Here is a 19,227-nt window from a genome sequence, read left to right as displayed (position 1 = left end):
ACATAAATAGCTGATGATGATGCTACTGTGGTGGAAATAGATGCACACCATTTCTTGGATGTCAGTCGAGCCATGTTGTGTCAAATACTCAAACTTTTGGACCAGACTGTCACATTCTCTGATTTGGTCACATAAAAAAACACACGGAACAATGGGTTGTTTGCCTCAGTGAGATATGGGCTAACAAACCACCTCAACCTCCAAGCATAGTTTTTCAATTAATTTAATTAACATTTAGCTCAAATATATTATGACTCATAACATGTTGTATTTCTTTGAACACACTCCCCAGTGGCATGGGAGCATCACTAATGTAGTTCATTAATATTTTGAATTTGCTTGCTGTTAACAATGTAAAATGTAGGTTTCATTGGTTTTTCGTCAAAACAGGCTGACAGTTTTCATTAATATCTGTAAGGGTGCGAAACTTAAATGTAATGATTTGACAGAGAATGACAAAATGGCAACTAAGGAACTGTAGAATGATTGAAAGGAATGTCCCAACCAGACTTCAGTTAGATTCTGTGTGTTTTCTCCAAGTCGCTCTGACTTTAGGTCTAAAATCAGTGTCCCCATAGTGTCATTAAAAGGGCTGAGAGTAAACCAAGTGAACGACAACACCACTATACCAACACTGTATATGTTTGTATAGTGGTGTTGTTCACTGGGTTTACTCTCAGGAAGTGAGACGCTCACACTCAGGAAGTGTGTGAGCATCAGTGTTAAGCCATTTCCTGTTGAAATAAAACAGGATTACACAGTTGTGCTTAATGGTGGGGAAGGGCGGGGACAATATGGTCAAAAGGATCAGTCTATATCAATAATCATCAAGATAGATGTCACATTATTATTTATTTGAAAGAGATACTGCACACTTTAAATATTGTTTTTATTTTATGACTGCTCCTTGATGAAATACATAATAATGCATAATGCTGGGTTTAATATCACATTTATTACATATTTGATACAAAAAAATCCAGATTCATGGGTTGAACATGGCTCATAACGAATCATAGACAGATTTTATGACACTTGATAAACAGAAAAATATTTTACTAATCTGAGGTGGATCAGTTATGTGTTCTGCCTCCTCGTGAGCATTACATCGAAATTAGGCACTTGCTATATTGCTAAGGATGAAAAGGATGAAGCTTTAATTATTGACACGATTGCATTAGCCAGCTCTACGTTGGGGACGTATTCTCAGTGGAAAACAGGCGCAGATTGTCAGTTTGAGCTGCGGGCGTAAGGAGGTGCGCTGAGAGGAGGAGCGGTGGATTGTGGGTATGTCGTGTTTCCTGCCAGTCAGCTGCTGCAGGAAAGTCTCCACATAGTTTGACAGGCACTTTCTCAACCTACTTGTATTGAGGGTTAACTGAGTGGAAGCTCTTCTCCTGCGTGACCATTAGATCCGCGTGTAGAGCCGCGACCTCCAGCTGGACCTCAGATTGACCTGGACAAAGGCAAAGCGGTGACTTTCCGAGCAACTCTCTGTCGGCATGAGTCTGAACGAGCACTCGTTACAGGCTCTGTCCTGGAGGAAACTCTACCTGAGCCGAGCCAAGCTGAAGGCCACCAGCCGAACTTCGGCTCTGCTCTCCGGCTTCGCCATGGTGAGTTCACCGCCTCTTGTTCCCGTGAACACATCAGCGAAGTTCGACCCCCCCCCCCACACACACACACAGAGTAAATGGGACGCAGAAGCTTGTTTTAACCTGCTCAGGCCGAACCACCGCTCCTGGGTCATAACATGTTATGATTGTTTATTGACTCCTTACAAAAGTAACTCCAGGAAACAAAAGGTGAACTCTCCCCTCACCGTGCTTTCAGACAGATCTCACGGTGCAAAGCAGCGCAACAATCTGAAGATCTGGTCAAGTAACCAGTTGGTGCAAACCTCACAGAGTTTGCCAACTCACCCCCAACTTAGTCCCGTAGGGTCACCTTCCGCCACAACAAGTAGACCGCAAAGCAGCACCGTGCTGACACATCCAAACCATTAAGCTACATTCACATCTACACCAATACAATTAATATACAATAAAAAGCAAGCTACACTTTTTAAGTAATAAATCATGTGCAACAAGGTGTTATAATAGTTCTACTTGGGATGTTACCACCTAACACACACACACACACACACATCATTATAATAGTAGTAAAAAGTAAAATGCTGTTTTTGGAAAAAGTGTTTTTAGCTCATGTTGTTTTGGTCGTCAGATAAAAGTTGGTCTTATATTGTTAAACATGCAATAAAACACTTGTGTGAAGATTTGTATGGTTACATTTCATTGGATTAATAGCTGCCATTGATATGCCCCATCTCATTGTAGAAAAACAGCTCATTAATTATTCTCATTGTGCATTTACCGTAAACAACAGCCGTGTTTATTGTGTTACTGACAGCAGTCTGGGTGGAATGATTTAAGATATTAAATAATTGTATCCGTGCAGTTGTTTGTTTTCATGTATGTTCAGTCATTAGGCGGAGTAAAGTTAATTTAGGTGTGTATCAATCCTGTTTTTCAGCATTGATGATAATCGCAACAGCCTAAATCAATTTATATTTCCAAACTATCGAAGTTTGAAATGGACTGAATGACAGACAAGTTTCAAAATAAAGCAATAACTACTACCAGTGATGATACCATTCCAGTGGGGTTAGATCGGTGCAGATATCTGCCACTGTGTTTATTTATTCATGAAAACCTACTGTTTATAAAATGTTGTAAATACCTCGCTGTTTTTATTTTACCAGGTTGCTATGGTGGAGGTCCAGTTGGAACCGGAGCATGAGTATCCTCCCGGGCTGCTCATAGCCTTTAGTGCCTGCACCACAGTTCTGGTTGCAGTTCACCTCTTTGCCCTCATGATCAGCACCTGCATCCTCCCTAACCTTGAGGCTGTCAGCAACGTTCACAACCTCAACTCTGTCCACGAGTCTCCCCACGAGCGGATGCACCACCACATAGAACTGGCCTGGGCTTTCTCCACAGTCATCGGCACCCTCCTCTTCCTTACAGAGGTGATGCTCCTGTGCTGGGTGAAGTTCTTACCCCTCAGAAGCAAATCGGAAGTAAATGGCACCATAAGTTCTGGCCAGGCCGCAGCCATCGCCTCCACTTGCATCATGGTGCCGTTTGGAATAGTCTTCATTGTGTTCGCCGTCCACTTTTACCGCACGCTCGTTAGTCACAAGACGGACCGACAGATCCGAGAGCTGGAGCAGGTGATTCGGCTCCAGGACCAGCTGGACCACCGGCCGGACAATGAAGAGCTGAAGGCAGTTGCTAATTTCCCTTGATCACAGCCAGTCAGCACACAGCAGTACTTTTATTGTGAAATCTCCTCTTATAGCTTTTGATGAACTGTGCTCAGCTGTTTTTTTCTGAAATTGCAAGCCTTATCTGTCCAGCATTTCAGGTCAATCCCCTTATGGATAATGCATGATCACAGAAAAACAATGGCAGTAAAGTAAAAGTGCACTTCTTTGTCAGGCCAGAAATTCTTTTCAGTGTTCATGTGAATTAATTCCGTTGAAAAGGCTTTACCAGGGTCTTTTATGTGGGGAGTTTGCATGCTCTCCCCATTATTGCCTGAGTTTATCTGGGTACATTGGTTATCTTCCACTGTCCAAAGACATGCTGGCTAAATTAGTTGGCAAGTCCCTAATTGCCAGTAGGTGTGAATGGTTCTCTTCATTATCTTTACTGTGATAGGCTGTCCAGGTACCCCACCTCTCACCCAACGATTCTTAAATGATAAGCAGTCTAATAATGAATGGATATTCAGTTTCATTAGAAACTCTGTCCGCTGGCTTCAAAACCAAAGTTATAGAACGAGTTGTATCCTTGTCAAACATTTATTAGTCCTTTGGTTTGGTTGATATACACATGTTCATCCTCACTGAATTTAATGGTTGCTCATGAGAACCTTTCTTTCCCCCTTGTTATTGGTCGTGTCAGGGGTTTGCTGATTTTCCATTATGTTTTTTTTAGTCTGCTGAACAATTGAAATTTTCCCATTTGTATAATTATCTTTTTGAAGATCTGTATGCAAGACATTTATTTAGGTTTAGGTCTTTAACAATAAAAGCAAATGTAAAGTAAATGAATGGTACTTAAAGCAACCTTTAAAATGCTACAGTGTAATCTTTTTGTAAAAACTTTTGTTTTTAGTACCACGAAGTACCATTCGTTTACCCCTTTGCATTTATAAACATAGGACCCAGATTAAAAAATACCAAAATTGTGCTTAAATGTTAACACCTACTAGTTTTTATGTGCAATATGAGACAACAGGGACATTGCTTAAAAAAGCAACAGTTACAGTTAGGAAACAGTTAATATTAAAGGCAGCATTTTATGCCGATGGTTGTGGCATTTTAGGACCATTTTATGCTTTCACAGTCTCTTTTGAAGTTCCAAATGACTTCAAATGGCTTTTTGCAAATGTTGGTTATAAATATGTATGTTTTGTACTTTGCTTAGTTTACAGACTTGAGCATGTTCACACATTGTTAAGGTTTAAAGTGTGGGATATAGGTTATGTTATTTTTGTCCTGTGGCACATTGTTGAAATGTTTTACTTGGGTTTGAACATTTTCTTTTCTTTTTGTCTTCATTGATGCCAAAACTCAAATGAAGGATTATGAACTTTTAGACTTTAACGGTGATTTATGCCTTGTGTCATATCCCTAAATATTATCAAATAAGTAAAATCCCTCTTAACATGAGTTGTAGTTATATAAGAAAATATAGAATCTTTATTTTGGCTTTTTTCAACAAATTTCACAATTTTGTGATTTTGGACTCTTAACCAGATGCTGTATTTAAACCAAGGCAATGATGTGGTTTTTTGCAACATCAGTTTTAGTCTTGGCACAGTCATGATGGTGAACACAATACTACTGTGTTTCCATGAAGTATGCAAATGAGTAATAAAGGGTTAGAAACTCACTGGCTGATTAGTACAGAATCACACTATACCAAATCATTGTTGATTAGGTTTCTTGAAGACTTTTTTGTTACAAAGTTAAATAAAGACACAACTGCTGTCACTCTGAAGCACTTCTGATGAGAATGTTCTGCGTGTGGCTTCTTTACAAACAGATCAATCCTAACAAAAGCATGTTTCTTTGTTACATTTTTTTGTGGCTTATTTATTTAATTATTTGTTTGTTACTGTATATAAAGAGTTGTCTGGTTCTCTGCATGCACGGTTTTAAGAAGTGAATTATCTGTAGAAAATGTATTTTAAGTTTAAGCAGCTGAAGAAGCTTTTGGGATTCTGTTTTCAGATTGAATAAAACACAACATTTGAGATAATTTGTGTGTCATAATTTTATTAGCATGTTTTCTTGTTTAGAAATACCACGAAAAATAGACAAACTTATTCTGAAACCGAATTTTTTTTATACTGTGAATTCAGAAAGGGGAAGCTAAACAGGAAATGTGTCCGGACATTCAGTTTGAGTGCAGCCTACACTTGATGGCCAGTAAGCATGACTGTGCATCATAACAAGCAGCCTTGTGGCCTCTAGTGTTTCCGAGGCTGCTTATCTTGCTAAGCCGTCCACAGTTTCCCTTAATCTGGCAGAACACTGCAGTTACAGAAAGTCATTGATTTCCCTCTGGCTTATTCTCACAAATTTGGGACTTTCATTAGTTTTTATCCTGTGATCACACATAGATATTGCTTATCAAAAATAATACTATCTACACATGCTATAGCCTGGGTAAAATAATCATGGCCACAGGAGATTGTTTGTGTGGATACTTGTGAAACAATTCTGACACGATGACCAGAATCACTTTTATTTTTTTTAAGGTCTGCTTTGCATTAAGCATTGCACCTCAGGGTACCACTAAATATATTTAGCACAGGCATATTTGGGTATTTTAGGGAAGCACTAACTGCAACATGTTTTTTATGCATAGGTTGGGATAGGATATTATTACCTCTGCCACGTTTTGAGGAACTTTTCTTCAGGGACGAAGAACGATGAAATAATGAAAGTGATTTCACCCTAATCCGGATGTAAACAAGAACAACAAACAGGAAAGACACTTAAATACCTTCACCTCTCACAGAGAGACTGCAAGCAATCCCATTGTCCTGATAATATCATACACTGTATAGGAGATGATATCTTTATAAACAGTCCATGGATAAGAGAGATCAGATAAATTAAGATAAGTTATGATAAACCTTATTGATCCCCCTCTGGGGATATTCTCTTGCTAATCTTGTTGATATTATTTGAAAGTATAAGTATATAGTAAAAGGCATGAAAGTGTGTATTTTTTTCAGTTCAGTTTATTTTACTATAGTTACAGTCTACTATATGTGTACAAATGTGAATATATTTTAAATTTGAGTGATTTTCTACTTAATATTTTTCATTTGTATTAGTCTGATTATTATTGTGTGATAATAAACTCGTAACTCTTCAGTGAAGCGTCACACCAGCCACCTGTTGACTCACCTGTTGTGCTCCTCCGCCTCGCCCCGAGGACCTACATTCGGTCCCTGCCTGCCCGGCGGATGGATCTATCGTCCTACCTGGGCGAGGACACGGAAAACCTGAGCAGCTTCTCCGCGATGTCGCGCCATCACGGGATGAAACTTTGGTCCAGGTGAGCGACACGACGCGAACATGTCATATTTAATATATGTGACGAGGACTCCGTGGATGTGCCTGGTTTCCCCTTGTTATTGTGCCTCAGGGAGGAGAGCAGCGTCTCAGGTGATGCTCTCCATCACCTGTCGGGGCGTGTTCACCTCCGAGTAACGGCTGCCCTCCGCTAGCTAACTGCCTCTCCCTCCGCTAATGCCCATGGCTGTGTGTCCTCCACCTGCAGGCTGTGACTAATGTGATGGACAGCGACCGACAGAGAACTGAGAGAGACACCCCGCCTCAGCACTGGAGGAGCTGCAAGTTGATCATCGACCCCGCTCTGACCAACGGACTCTACAAAGTGTTCCGTTATGATGGACTGTTCTTCAACATCAACGTGAGCTCCTCTTCATCACCTGCGTTAAACAATGGCGTCGGCCTGGTGATTTCCACCATGTGTCATGTTGTTCCATCAGGATGTTAAACTGTGTTTGCTTCAACAGGTGGAGGACTTAGGTCTGTTCCCTGTGGAGACTGTCAGAGATCCACGCGTCAGCCGCTTGTGGAGCAGATCACGCGAGACCGAGCTATCAGTGCCCAAATTCAAGGTACATTCTTTATCATCATCAATAATAACAATAATAATTAGAATAATTAAAGTAATACAAATATGATAAAAACCACTTCTTTTAAATTGCTTTAAGATGAGATAAGATAAAGTGATTACGGACATTACATTACATAACATTTAGCTGATGCTTTTATCCAAATCGACTTACAATAAGTGAGTAAGTAAGTCATTTTATCTATACAGCACCTTTCGAGAGCAGAGACGTCACAAAGTGCTTTACAGGCTAAAACCATCATATACATGCTTACAAATAAGAAACAGAGTAGGAAAAAACTATAAAAACTAATAGACAATTACACAAAGGCTAGTCTAAACAAAAAAGTCTTAAGCTGCTTTTTGAAGATTTCCACAGTTTCCAAAGGTTAGGAGCCACAACTGCAAAAGCACGGTCTCCTTTAGTCCTTAGTCTGGATCAGGGAAACACCAGCAAACCCCGATCAGGGGACCATAGAGACCTGCTGGAGACATAGAGCTGCAGCACAATCTCTTAAAAGCAGGTTCTTGACCGTGCAGAGCTCTATAGCTGATCACAAGAACTTTGAATTGGATTCTGAATTTAATGGGTAGCCAGTGAATCGGTGTCACATGAGTCCTTTTCGAAGACCCGGTAAAGAGTTTAGCAGCAGCTTTTTGGACCACTTGGAAACGATCCAAGACAGTTTTGCAGAGGCAGGTGAAAAGTGAGTGACAATAATCAAGATGGGACGATATAAAAGCATGAATGAGAATTTCCTCCTGAATAAGTGCATTCAACAAATGAGGGTACAAACCGAAAAAAAGGACTCAATAATACATAAATGCAATCCTTAAGTCACTTAGTTGTTTATTTTTTCCTATCTATCTATCTATCTATCTATCTATCTATCTATCTATCTATCTATCTATCTATCTATCTATCTATCTATTAACAATAATAGTAACTAGATTAACAATATTAACTACATTAACAATATTAACAGCAATAATCATAATAATAATGATTATAATTATGGTTGTTGTCTGCCTGTGCTGTTTCAGGTTGATGAGTGGTACGTCGGCCCCGTTCCTCCCAAAGAGGTGACGTTCTCCAGGTTGAATGACAATGTAAAAGAGGCCTTCCTGACCAACATGTGCAACAAATATGGGAGTATTGAAGAAGTGGAAATATTTTACAATCCCAAGAACAATAAGCATCTAGGGATTGCAAAGGTGGTTTTTGACACAGTGCAGGCTGCAAGAGACGCTGCTCAGCACCTCCATCAGACGTCAGTGATGGGAAATATCATCCATGTGGAAGTTGATCCTAAAGGTAAAGCTCATTTCAGGAATACTTCACACATATAAATAACAAAGAGTGTCATGGTTCATCAGTTGATTGTAATATGTAAACTTTTCTCAGGCGAAAACAGAACCCGATATCTCCAGCTCCTCTTGCGTGGCCTTTATAATCCCTGGATGTTGCCAGGTGGCAGCAGTGAGCAAACTCTGCAAGACTTGATTGACGGTTTGCTGGTAAACACAAGTCTGTTTGTAAAGATTTGAACATTTAACTAATATTTTATTCAGTATTTATTTGTCTGCTTTTCAAGAAATGTGTCTTTTAAATTCAATACTTGTTGGTTGTTTTGTGGATTAATCTGTATATTGTGTGTTTTACAGAGCAGCGCAGCCACACAACGACAAGGGAGTGTTTCCAGTCCCACCAGCACCGCCACACCCCTCTCTATGGACACAGCCTACTCCAGTATTTGGCAGGATACACCTTGCAGCTTTGGGCTCACGCCACGTTCTCAGGGAACCCCCCTCACCCCTTGCCTGTCTGCCACTCCTCTCTCCCAGGACTCTTGCTACTCCAGTCTTCAGGCGACTCCTGTCCTCCAGGGGGAGCCCTCCTCCAGCTTTAGTGTTCACCGACCATTAAGACGAGAGCTCTGCCGTCTCAAACCTGGGAGGTATCGCCGCAGATCCAGTAACGTCTTTAAAGTCAACCTGGATTTGAAGCATTGCCAACCACAGCCGCCACACGCCCTTTCTTCTCAACTACAAACAAGAAGCCAGCAGCTTGAACTGTGGGGTCACAATGCTCAATCCTCCACCCACAATAATACACAACCTTCGTTTAACCTCACCTCCCCCCGTCAAGAGCCCAGAGTCGGGATCACTTCTACCTCACGGACTTTACCTCCGACCTGTCATTCTTTTAGCATCCTGAACATTCATTTCCCAGCTGTTGAACAGACAGCAGCATCCCCCTCATCTGATGACCATGCAGTCATAACAGAATTACCTCCATCTGCTGGAAAAGGCTCCTCCAGCAACCCCCGACCACAGGTGGAGAGTTTGGACTCCCGCATTGAGAATTTACTGATCAACAGCCAGAGCACTGCCCCCTCATACTTTGCCAGACAGACTTCTGAGGCTGACGTGCACTCTCAGGACAGCCCAGAATCACCTTGCTCTGCTCATAGGTCCCCTTTCTCCGATGACTCCGGGGATCGGCTGCCTGACAGTCAAGCGTCTCTCAGTGAAAATGAAAATGATGAAACCACTCAAGCTGTATCGTTTCTTACACGAAACGCCCAGTCCCCCGCTGCATCAGAGTTCACAGATTTAAAGAGGAGGGCACACGTGAACAATGATAAAGATGCTAAAAGTTTCCAGTCATTATCATGTCCGAAGGTAAGTCTTTAAGATCTCTATATATATCACGATGAAAATAAAAGTAGTAGCTCTAGTTCTAGTTATTACCAGTAGCAACAGAGAGGCTGGTAGTGTTTGCCTTGTGGGTCTGTGTGTGTGTGTGTGTGTGTGTGTTAGGGTGCATCAAATTGTAATGCAAAAATTTAATCTCAACATACCAAACTGTCTGGGGTTGCATTTTGTTCAGACACACATAAAAATGACTTTTGCAAAGTTTTGGGAAAATTCATTGAGATTTAGAGGTGGAACACAGCTTGTCAAAAATGTGACGGTGGGCCGTTTTAGGTGTTTTCCTAGGCAATTCAAAAATACGCAAGAAATTGTTTTTGAGACCATTTATTTTCAATAGAACAACATTTATTTATTTAAGAACAAAAAGAACAACATTGAAATTGAGTCCTAGTCCTGGTCTAGCTTGCACTTGCAGTGGCGCAGATTTTACTGTTTAGAGCAGTCATGCTCAACTGCCTGCAGCACATTCTGCAGGTGCTCCTCGCTCCTGGATGCTGCCACGAAGTCTGATGTGAGTTTGACGCCACGCTCAGCACAGTCATTCACAACATTGATGGCACGTACATTCACAGCACCCATCTGGAATGCTTCACTGGCAGCCCAATCCTCTACATCCAGTGAGAGAAACACTGGATCGACGTGCAGCTGGTGAATGCCGAACCAGCAGTCTGGGTTGGCTGGCTTGGTGCTGAAGAGTACCAAGGGCAGCATCTCGCCTGTCAGGTGCCATAGGTGCCGCTCCAGGGCCTTGATCGCTGATGCTGCAATACGCTCGTCAACAGACTTGTACGCGTACAGGTGATGGTAGACTGTGAGGTCATTCCATGCGGCATCTACGGCCGTGTCACAGGTCAGTCACCACGTTGCGAAGAGGTGCGTAATGAAGTTGGCAAACGTCCAAATCTTCCGCACCTGCTGCCACGTTGTGATGGTCTCCTGAGGAAGCGCCTCAATGTGCTACTACATCGAGGCCGGTTTGAGAGCGCCTTGTGCAGTGCTCCTGGCCGTTGGAAGGTAACTGGAGTGTGTGCTGCATCGTCTGCACCCAGATACACAAGACACAGCTGCACGAACTCGCTGTAGTCGCCTCGCTTGTAGTCGAGCACTCCTGCAGTGCACGCAATGAGTTCAGCATGCAAAAATTTGTCCAGGAACGGTGGTTCAACCTCGTCAGGAATGTAGTGGGACAATGGTCTGCTGTCCTTATGTGGCACCAGGTCCCAGTGGTCCCGTAGCCATGTAAACAATGTAACATCTTGCGAGCTTGACGTCTCCACCTTGAGGTCAGTGAAAATGTGGCTGAGGAGTACCTCGCCGATGTGGTGCCGGCACCCAGACCAGAGCAGTGGTCGACCCAGTGAGAGCTGGATGGCAATACAGGCTGCCATGAGATAGCCAGTGTTTGACGCGGTGGTGTCAAATGCCATGTTGACAACCTGATTGGTGCAGCACCACCCCTGCAGCAGCTTGCATGTCAGCCGGGTGATGATCATTCCTCATGGTTTGTTAGTTCCCTTCATGTATGCTGCCACACCAAGCAGTTCCGACCACCACTGTCAGACGCTCCTCCAACTGGCGCACATTGGTGAGCATCGGCATCAACTTGCTGTCCCAGTGCAGGGTGCACATGGGAGGTGGTGTTCCTCACAAATGATGGCCTGCAGCGAATGGCGGCGTGCTCGGTCTGCTGTCGCGTAGGATGTGGAGACCAATTGCCAATGGACTCCTCGATCAGGCCGCGGGTCACAGATCACACCAAGGCAGCAGGCTGCCTTGGTGTGCTCTTCAACGGTGTAGTCACTGACACAAGACTCGGCCGGCTGAGAATGTCTGTAGATGGAATGAAGGCTGTGGTGCCAGTCTTCTTACACTTGCGGGTGGGTGCGTTCTCCGCCGGTGGAGCAGCTGTTTCATTGGCGTTGCAATCCTCATCCAGGCTTTTGTGACGTTGATAGAATAAGGCCCATAGGAAAGGCCAAAATGATCTCAAAAACCTTTAGCTAGCTAACATTAGCTAACAATGAGGTAGCATAGCTAAGTTATACTAGCTAGCTAGTAAACTGTGTGCCGTTCCACCTCTAGATCACCACGTATCGCAAAAATATTTGGCATTTATTGTTTTTGCATGGATGGTAACACTTTGAGCACCCAGACAGATCAATATGCTGGAACTCTGTTTTTTGATGCACCCTAGTGTGTGTGTGTGTTTGTGTGTGTATGTGTGTGTGTCATCCTGGCAAAAAGGCTGAATTAGAAGATAGATAATTTACAATCCAAGTGCAAATTGTATAATATAACTTTTAAAAGTAATGACAAAAGAAAAGGATAAAAAGAAACAAAGTATCAGCTAAAAGTAAGTAAGTAGGTTTTGATAGATGATTTACAAACAGACAACAGAGTTTCAACTCTTGGGTTCCTAAACTATCTATTATCCAAACTACGGTCCTTAGTCTTGATTGATGAATATCTAACATCAGAAGAGCTCAGTACTGATTCAGAAGTTTAACAATTGGTCGCTCAGCGTTGTGTGATCCCATCAGATCATGGTCTGAACCAGCTTTTATTCTCATCATACTCAGGAGCATCATGTAGTGAATGCAGAACACTCAGTCAACAGACCGTCTGGAGCTCTGACACCAAGAGAAGACTCTCTTCCTCAGCCCCCCCCTGCAATTACAGCTGGATGCCGCCGTCCACCTCCTTTCCCCTTCCCCGTTCCTCCCTTTCCCCCACCTCGCCTGCCAAATGGCACCATCCCCATCCCACCACCAGGCTGGATTCCCCCTCCTGGCCATGTTGGTATCTGCATTCCTCCTCCTCTTATACGACCTCCTCCTTCTATTCCTCCCCGAACAACAACGTTTTTGGGACCCCCTCCACCTTTGATGGCGCCACCTTCTGTTCCCCCTCCTGTGCACATGCATCCTTTATCCATGCCGCCGACAAGCCGTTTGGATGGGAGGAATCCCCCGAGGCATGGCTTCCTTCAACCGCCCTGGCCTGCTCCTCCTTTCCCTAAGTTTAACCCATTTGTACCACCACCAGACTACCTGCTTGTGCGGGAAGACCCTCATAAACTCACAGTAGAAAAAGTTTTAGAAGTCCTCATGGATGAACTAAAGTCAATCATTAAGAAGGACATTACACGTAAAATGATTGAAGGGGTGTCTTTCAAGGCATTTGAGGAGTGGTGGGACTCTCAAGAGAAAAAAACAAAGGTAAGTTCTTCACAGTGGTCAATGAAATCACCAGGATAAAGATGTTTAACTTTATCCATTTGCCGCGATTATGGCAATACGTTCAATTATTTTTATTTTATTCATAAGGTACAAGTTTCTCCTTTGAAAAATGGACCGGAAAGTGTGGATGACACAAACAAACAAATAAATCCCCTCAGTCATTTGAGTGGCAAGGGCAAAAAACCTCCACTACCGTCCTTCAAGGTAAAGTAATCTGCTCACTGTACTTTTAACCACTCCAGCATTTATCATCTGAGTGATAAATAACTCAATGTAATGTAAAATAACATTGTTATGCAGGTTAAAAGGAAAAGAGACGGTGATCTTGCCACACCAAAAGAGACAGACACTTTGTTGTCCTCTGCACATGAAATTTCTGGTCAGTGTTTTTTGGTTCATCTAATGCTCATTTACCATATGTTCACTTCTTCATCTGTCTATTCTAGACTGTAGCTTTATCAGCTGTGTTGCCCTCTTTCCACTTTAGATCTAAAACAGGGGGATGAAACAATGAAAGCTGCATCGGAGAAGCCTAAACGCAGACATGCAAGGCCACACGAGCTGGACAGTGATGATGATGAAGGGAAAGAAGCAGAAGAAATGATGCCAGACAAGATGGAGGCTATTGTGCCTGAAGACAGTGCCTCTCAGAACCTGGTAAATAGCCATTTTTCATGAAAAGAAATTATAAAAAGGTAGCTCAGCAGCATTAATAACGAAAGGCTGCAAAATATAGTTATATTATATGTTGTATTTAGTGTGACAGAGAACATGACAATGATGAAGGGAGTAATCCTAACGAGGAAGAATTCGAAGTGCCACAACACCCCTCAGAGGATGAATTAGCCGTCATCTCCCTGAGTGATGGATTGCAGAGCTTGGATGGCGGTATGTTACAAGGTCATATAGCCACAACACTTAAAAGTGAATAAAGAGTCAAAAGCCTATGAATGCATGTTTTTGTTTCTGTTTTCTATAACAGAGCTGTTCTCAGACAGCAGCTACTCCGGGGAAAGCGAGTACGAGTCGTCAGACTTCTACTCCTCTGACTCGTTCTCCCCAGACAGCTTTGAGGACTCGTCCTCTTCTAACCTAAGTCCTGAAGATGAAGAAGCCATGGAGGAGGAGGAAGAGGACGACAGGAGTTATGGTTGTATAGTTTTATCGTCAGATGAAGAGTCAATGGAGCTCGATCCTTCCCTTAGCTCAGCGGCCCCGCTAACCCCTGGTGCTCAGCTTGATCTGTACCTGCAGGACTGGTCAGATCCGTTCCAAATGGGGGATGGAGAGGAGAACCAGTGCACAGACTGTCAACAAGACACACAAGACTTTGATGCTCTGATGGAGCTCCAAACCAGAGCATCCCATAACCTACAGCCCCCATCACCTCTTGGACTTCCAGGTTATATGTCTTACACGATTTAGATTGATTCAGTTTACTCAGTGCTGGGTGATAAAACCAAAAATTATGTCAAAATAAACCTTTTCATGAGTCAATATCAACAATTATCATGGTAAATATCACATTTGTATTTATTTTACTTTTAAAGACTAATTTGAGCGAAGGTTGTGGATTTAAACTCCTCTTTATGAGCAGTATACTAATATTAGACTGTTGTTATATTGGTACTGATTAAAATGATATTATATATATATATATATTATATATGTATATATTATACATATAGATATTGATGTAACTGTAAGAAGTTAACTGTTTCATGTCAGTCAAGATGATCAAATTGATGTTATTAATTAGTATATACAATTACCCCACATTTTCTGACATCTAATTGAGATCAAATCTGTCCAACTATTTCCAGATCCTGTTTACTGTGTATTAAATGCCTGTATATTCGGCATGCAGGATTTCAATGATATCAGATGACCTGTTAAAAGGGCTGTATAGTTATTAATGAAGTCTTCCTTGTTATTTATCTGTGTAGCAACTGAGCCTTACCTTGACTCGGATATGGAGAGCCCTGGATGGTCGCTGGAGTCTCTGGAAACCATAGAAAACCTCAGGCCTCTCACTCCCAGTGGCTTCTTGGTGGAGAGTGACCCTGACAACCTGATTAAAAGCAAACCAACATCTCCGGCTGTGGAGGAGGTTGAACGACCACAAACACCAGGCAAGCGAACAGTGGCTGAACTGGAAAGTGAGGAGTCAAATGAAGCCAGTGAATTCTTGTTCAGCTGCCCAGTGAGCAGCGAGCTCATTCTAGCTCCCCCTGACCTCCGGGCGGCCTCATATCATTTATACCAGGAGATACCGAAAACTCCTGGGAGAGAGGAGAGAAGTGGATGTACACAGTACAGCTCTGGAAGAACTCCAGCAACACCTGGCAGAGACACACACGTATCAGAAGGCAGCACTGTGATCTGCTCACCTCTTAAAGGCTCCCCACTAATTCCAGCTTTGGCCAACAATCCATATATAATCGCTCCAAAGACTCCTGGAAGAGACATTGTCCTACCCCGAAGAGCAGTAGTCCACAGGAGGAAATCACAATTGGTGGCCACCTCACTGCCCCAGTTGGGTGACAACTATCTGGGAGGTTCTCCCATCACAGTGATCTCTCCATGCAGTCTCTCTGAATCTTCGTCTGATGGGAGGGGTGCATGGACCAGTTCGCGTGTGAGAACGAAGCCTTTGCAGGGACTGGAGAATATGCTCGGCCTCATGGGTGAGGAGAATTCTGTATTTAGGCGAAAACAATTGCAGAGACTGAGGAGAAGATGGAGAACTCATCATCGTCAGCGATCCCTTAAAAAACTTGCTGGTCCACTCTCGTACCACAGTCGTCCTCATAGGGGGCGCTCACTGTGTGAGGAGTGGAGAATCCTTCATAGTATTTGGAAAGAGGGTCTGGATCAAGAAGATGCAAGGCTGCTGCAGTCGACATTTGAGAGGCTGCAAGAGCAGGATAATGGTTTTGGGTGGCTCAGTGACACACTCTGGATACCTCACCCTCATATCCTTTTTATTTAAGGTCAAATTTCATATGTCGGTGGTATGTCTGCACAGGGGGTGTGATTATCTTTATAAGTTGTGCTCGGCCATACACAAATGACTGATTGATTTTATAAAAGTATTTATGTTTTAATTTGAATATTGGAGGGGGAAAAAAACTACAAAAAAAAACTGCAATTAAAATACTAACCTCTGTGAAGCACATTGGGATATTGGTGAAAACACCCAATGTAAAAATAAATCTTGGATCCTCCCCTACGCTTTTATCTGTTCCTAAATTGAACAGACTCCTTTTTGGCTCATGTTCCAAATTTCCATGAATCTGTCAAGTAGTTTTTGCTTAATCCTGCTGACAAGCATACAAAGACACTGGAGTACTAAAGCTCCTTGGTGAAGGAAGTTATCATTTCTGATGAACCAGTAGATGAACGTGATTGATACATTGTTTCTGTTTATCTTATGACATGTTTGATCTTCTTGACTGCTGCTCACTGACTAAAGTCCCCACAGAGCAGAGGGAGGAACAGAAACCGTGGCCAAAGCACCGGACCGGCTCTGCTCGCAGTGAAGGTTTCTACAAAATCAGCAGGAAGGACAAATTGAAGTATCTGGAAACCACAAAGCTGGAGGTGGAGCTTCCATCCACAAGTACTCAGGTAGTAAACAGGGGGAACTGTGGAGATCTCAGAGCCCAGTTTAACCCGTTCAGTGATAACTGTCCACATATGTATGTCTGCAGGGAACATCTATTCCAGCCCAGTCATCCCTCTCACTGCTGCGTGCTGGATCTGGCTTCAGGTCTGAACAGCGCCGCCTGATGTCCTATTTCAGCGTTGACAGTGATCTGCTCAAGCTCAACCAGCTGAAGGTAAAAAAAGATACCACTATCAGAGATATTATTGGTCGCTATTGACCTATTACAGATATATCTGTGTTGCTCTAAGTTCATCGTATAATGTAAATTGTTAATAGTAAATACTATTAGTACTGTCATGGGAATTTCTCAATAGTCAAGCACAAGTCATTACAATGTCTTTCTGGAAGTTTTATTCTACATCTGCAGATGGGCATCAATGTACAAGACCATGGAATAGATTTCATACAATGAGCAATGACATACAAGAAAAGCAGCACTTTATACATCTCCAAGCCCCTCCTATAGAGGAAACAAATGTTATCGATCAACCTCTTTCATGTTAAGCAATAGGTGACCAATATCCTGTCACCTACTCTTTCCCAGACCATTGGAATGTAAGATCTATTTTCAAGATCCCTTTCCCAATGTTTACAACCACAAAATCCCCCGTGCTGTTAAGTCTTTCTTTGGTGACCCTGTCAGTGAGGAAGTCATATAACATCAGTTTGAGTGCAACCCTGACCTCTCAGGCAACATTTGTTATCTTTCGAAACATCTAAGTAGTTCCTCATATCAATTATTGCCCTAATAGTAAAATTTCTATCACAGTACAGATAAATACAGCCAATTCAAAAGATCTGCTTTCCATTTAAAAGGAAGCTTACTCAAACCCTTTAAGTCCAAAGCATTTGATATGAATGAGTTTCCACTTGTTGCTTTTCTGAACCGCACACTGTCTTTTTCTGAATTGTGCGTAAAGCAAAGGTAATGCTATGTTAAATATAAAACGGATTAGCCCTCTATAGATACTTAGCTAGTTTGCTTTTTTGTAGATCTGCTGGTATTGGTATCTCGGCATGCAGCTGTATTTACAGACGTATAGTGAACACTAGTTGTGAATAAGATCTTTTTGTTTCGCTGTAATCTCTGTCCATATGTACCCACTATACTGCAGTCTAAATTAGACACTGATATGAGTGATCATCTGAGACAAGTTAACTTTGGTGTTTGTATTTGCAGCAGTTGGAGCCTGTGTTAACAAATGGTATTTGTCTCATTTTAACATTGCCATCCTTTGTATTTTCTTGTATCAGTTTCGAAAGAAGCGGATTCGTTTCAGTCGGAGTCACATTCATGAGTGGGGCCTGTTTGCGATGGAGCCTATAGCAGCAGATGAGATGGTGATTGAGTATGTGGGACAAATCATCAGACAGGTGAGACAAATGGAAACTAATGACAAGGCTCAGAAACAAGTGTTTCCCCCCTAACAAGCTTCTTAACAAACCCCGTCCTCCTGTTTGCTTTCTATGAATGGACCCACTGCTCCACTGGGACCCCTGGTTGTTCTGGGTAGTTTCCAGGAGTCTGAGTCGAGTGATAAACAACACTGTTAGGAATAGACTTATCGTTTTTTTTCCGCCTCAGGTCACTGCTGACATGAGGGAGCAGAGATATGAGGAGCAGGGCATCGGTAGCAGCTACTTGTTCCGGGTTGATGAAGACACCATCATTGATGCCACTAAATATGGGAACCTAGCCAGGTTCCTCAACCACAGCTGCAATGTGAGTGAGAGTTGAGAGATTTGTTTAATGTCGCTCTTAATGCAAAGTTACTTCACATTCTTCAGTGGCAGATCTAGGATTTTTTTTAATCAGGGGCTATAAAGGAGCCACAGTTATTTGACCAACATATATGCACAACTCCTGATTCATTAAGATGCACATTTAAGATATTCCTGGTTTCCTGTTAGCTCTATAACTTTGAGCAAAACCACATATCATTGAACATATTTTGAAAATGTTTCCTTGTACAGCACATCGTCTTCTTCAAAAAAGTTTAGAAAATAATTCTTAACAAAATCATATTGGTTTAGTTGACGCTCCTGGGGCCACTCAGATTTCAGCTGGGGCCAGTGCCCCCCTGATCCAACCCCTGGTGGCGCTCTTGACATTCTCATCCAAACGTTTGCACTCATTATTATTATTTCTTTTGTCCTGCAGCCTAACTGCTACGCTAAGATTATCACTGTGGAGTCTCAGAAGAAGATCGTGATATATTCCCGGCAGCCGATAAGCATCAACGAGGAGTTAACATACGACTACAAATTTCCCATCGAGGAGACAAAGATTCCTTGCTTGTGTGGAGCAGAAAACTGCCGCGGCTCCTTGAACTGATCTCCAATGAAGTGTCCTTGTTATGTCATGAGCCAAAGT

At 42.5% G+C, this 19,227-nt stretch overlaps 2 protein-coding genes across 2 annotated transcripts; both read left to right on the top strand.

Moving 5' to 3' along the window:
* Nucleotides 1–1,240: 1,240 nt before the first annotated feature.
* Nucleotides 1,241–5,330, top strand: LOC128438670 (calcium release-activated calcium channel protein 1). Its single transcript, XM_053421292.1, has 2 exons — nucleotides 1,241–1,616; nucleotides 2,762–5,330. Exons 1-2 carry the CDS (start codon nucleotides 1,503–1,505, stop codon nucleotides 3,305–3,307), a joined length of 660 nt encoding a protein of 219 aa, XP_053277267.1. The 5' UTR covers nucleotides 1,241–1,502; the 3' UTR covers nucleotides 3,308–5,330.
* A 1,219-nt stretch (nucleotides 5,331–6,549) lies between these two features.
* LOC128437972 (histone-lysine N-methyltransferase SETD1B-A) lies at nucleotides 6,550–19,188 on the top strand. Its single transcript, XM_053420293.1, has 19 exons — nucleotides 6,550–6,641; nucleotides 6,732–6,792; nucleotides 6,867–7,019; nucleotides 7,126–7,230; nucleotides 8,271–8,541; nucleotides 8,632–8,744; nucleotides 8,892–9,911; nucleotides 12,524–13,162; nucleotides 13,271–13,387; nucleotides 13,484–13,562; nucleotides 13,671–13,840; nucleotides 13,942–14,071; nucleotides 14,166–14,585; nucleotides 15,130–16,158; nucleotides 16,650–16,813; nucleotides 16,897–17,025; nucleotides 18,108–18,227; nucleotides 18,439–18,576; nucleotides 19,015–19,188. The coding sequence occupies exons 1-19, from the start codon at nucleotides 6,550–6,552 to the stop codon at nucleotides 19,186–19,188; spliced, it is 5,124 nt and encodes a 1,707-aa protein (XP_053276268.1).
* Nucleotides 19,189–19,227: the final 39 nt, after the last annotated feature.

The sequence above is a fragment of the Pleuronectes platessa genome, chromosome 4 (genome assembly GCF_947347685.1).
Source record: "Pleuronectes platessa chromosome 4, fPlePla1.1, whole genome shotgun sequence".
NCBI classification, from domain to species: Eukaryota; Metazoa; Chordata; class Actinopteri; order Pleuronectiformes; family Pleuronectidae; genus Pleuronectes; species Pleuronectes platessa.
The sequence above is the reverse complement of the archived record's forward strand: the minus strand, read 5'-3'. Positions and strand labels throughout refer to the sequence as shown.

Coding starts and splice junctions, on each gene's coding strand:
- LOC128437972 (XM_053420293.1), top strand. CDS start 6,550: ATGGATCTATCGTCCTACCTGGGCGAGGACACGGAAAACCTGAGCAGC. Junction 14,072..14,165: donor ATTGCAGAGCTTGGATGGCG/GTATGTTACAAG, acceptor TTTCTATAACAG/AGCTGTTCTCAGACAGCAGC. Junction 18,577..19,014: donor TCCTCAACCACAGCTGCAAT/GTGAGTGAGAGT, acceptor TTTGTCCTGCAG/CCTAACTGCTACGCTAAGAT.
- LOC128438670 (XM_053421292.1), top strand. CDS start 1,503: ATGAGTCTGAACGAGCACTCGTTACAGGCTCTGTCCTGGAGGAAACTC. Junction 1,617..2,761: donor TGCTCTCCGGCTTCGCCATG/GTGAGTTCACCG, acceptor TTATTTTACCAG/GTTGCTATGGTGGAGGTCCA.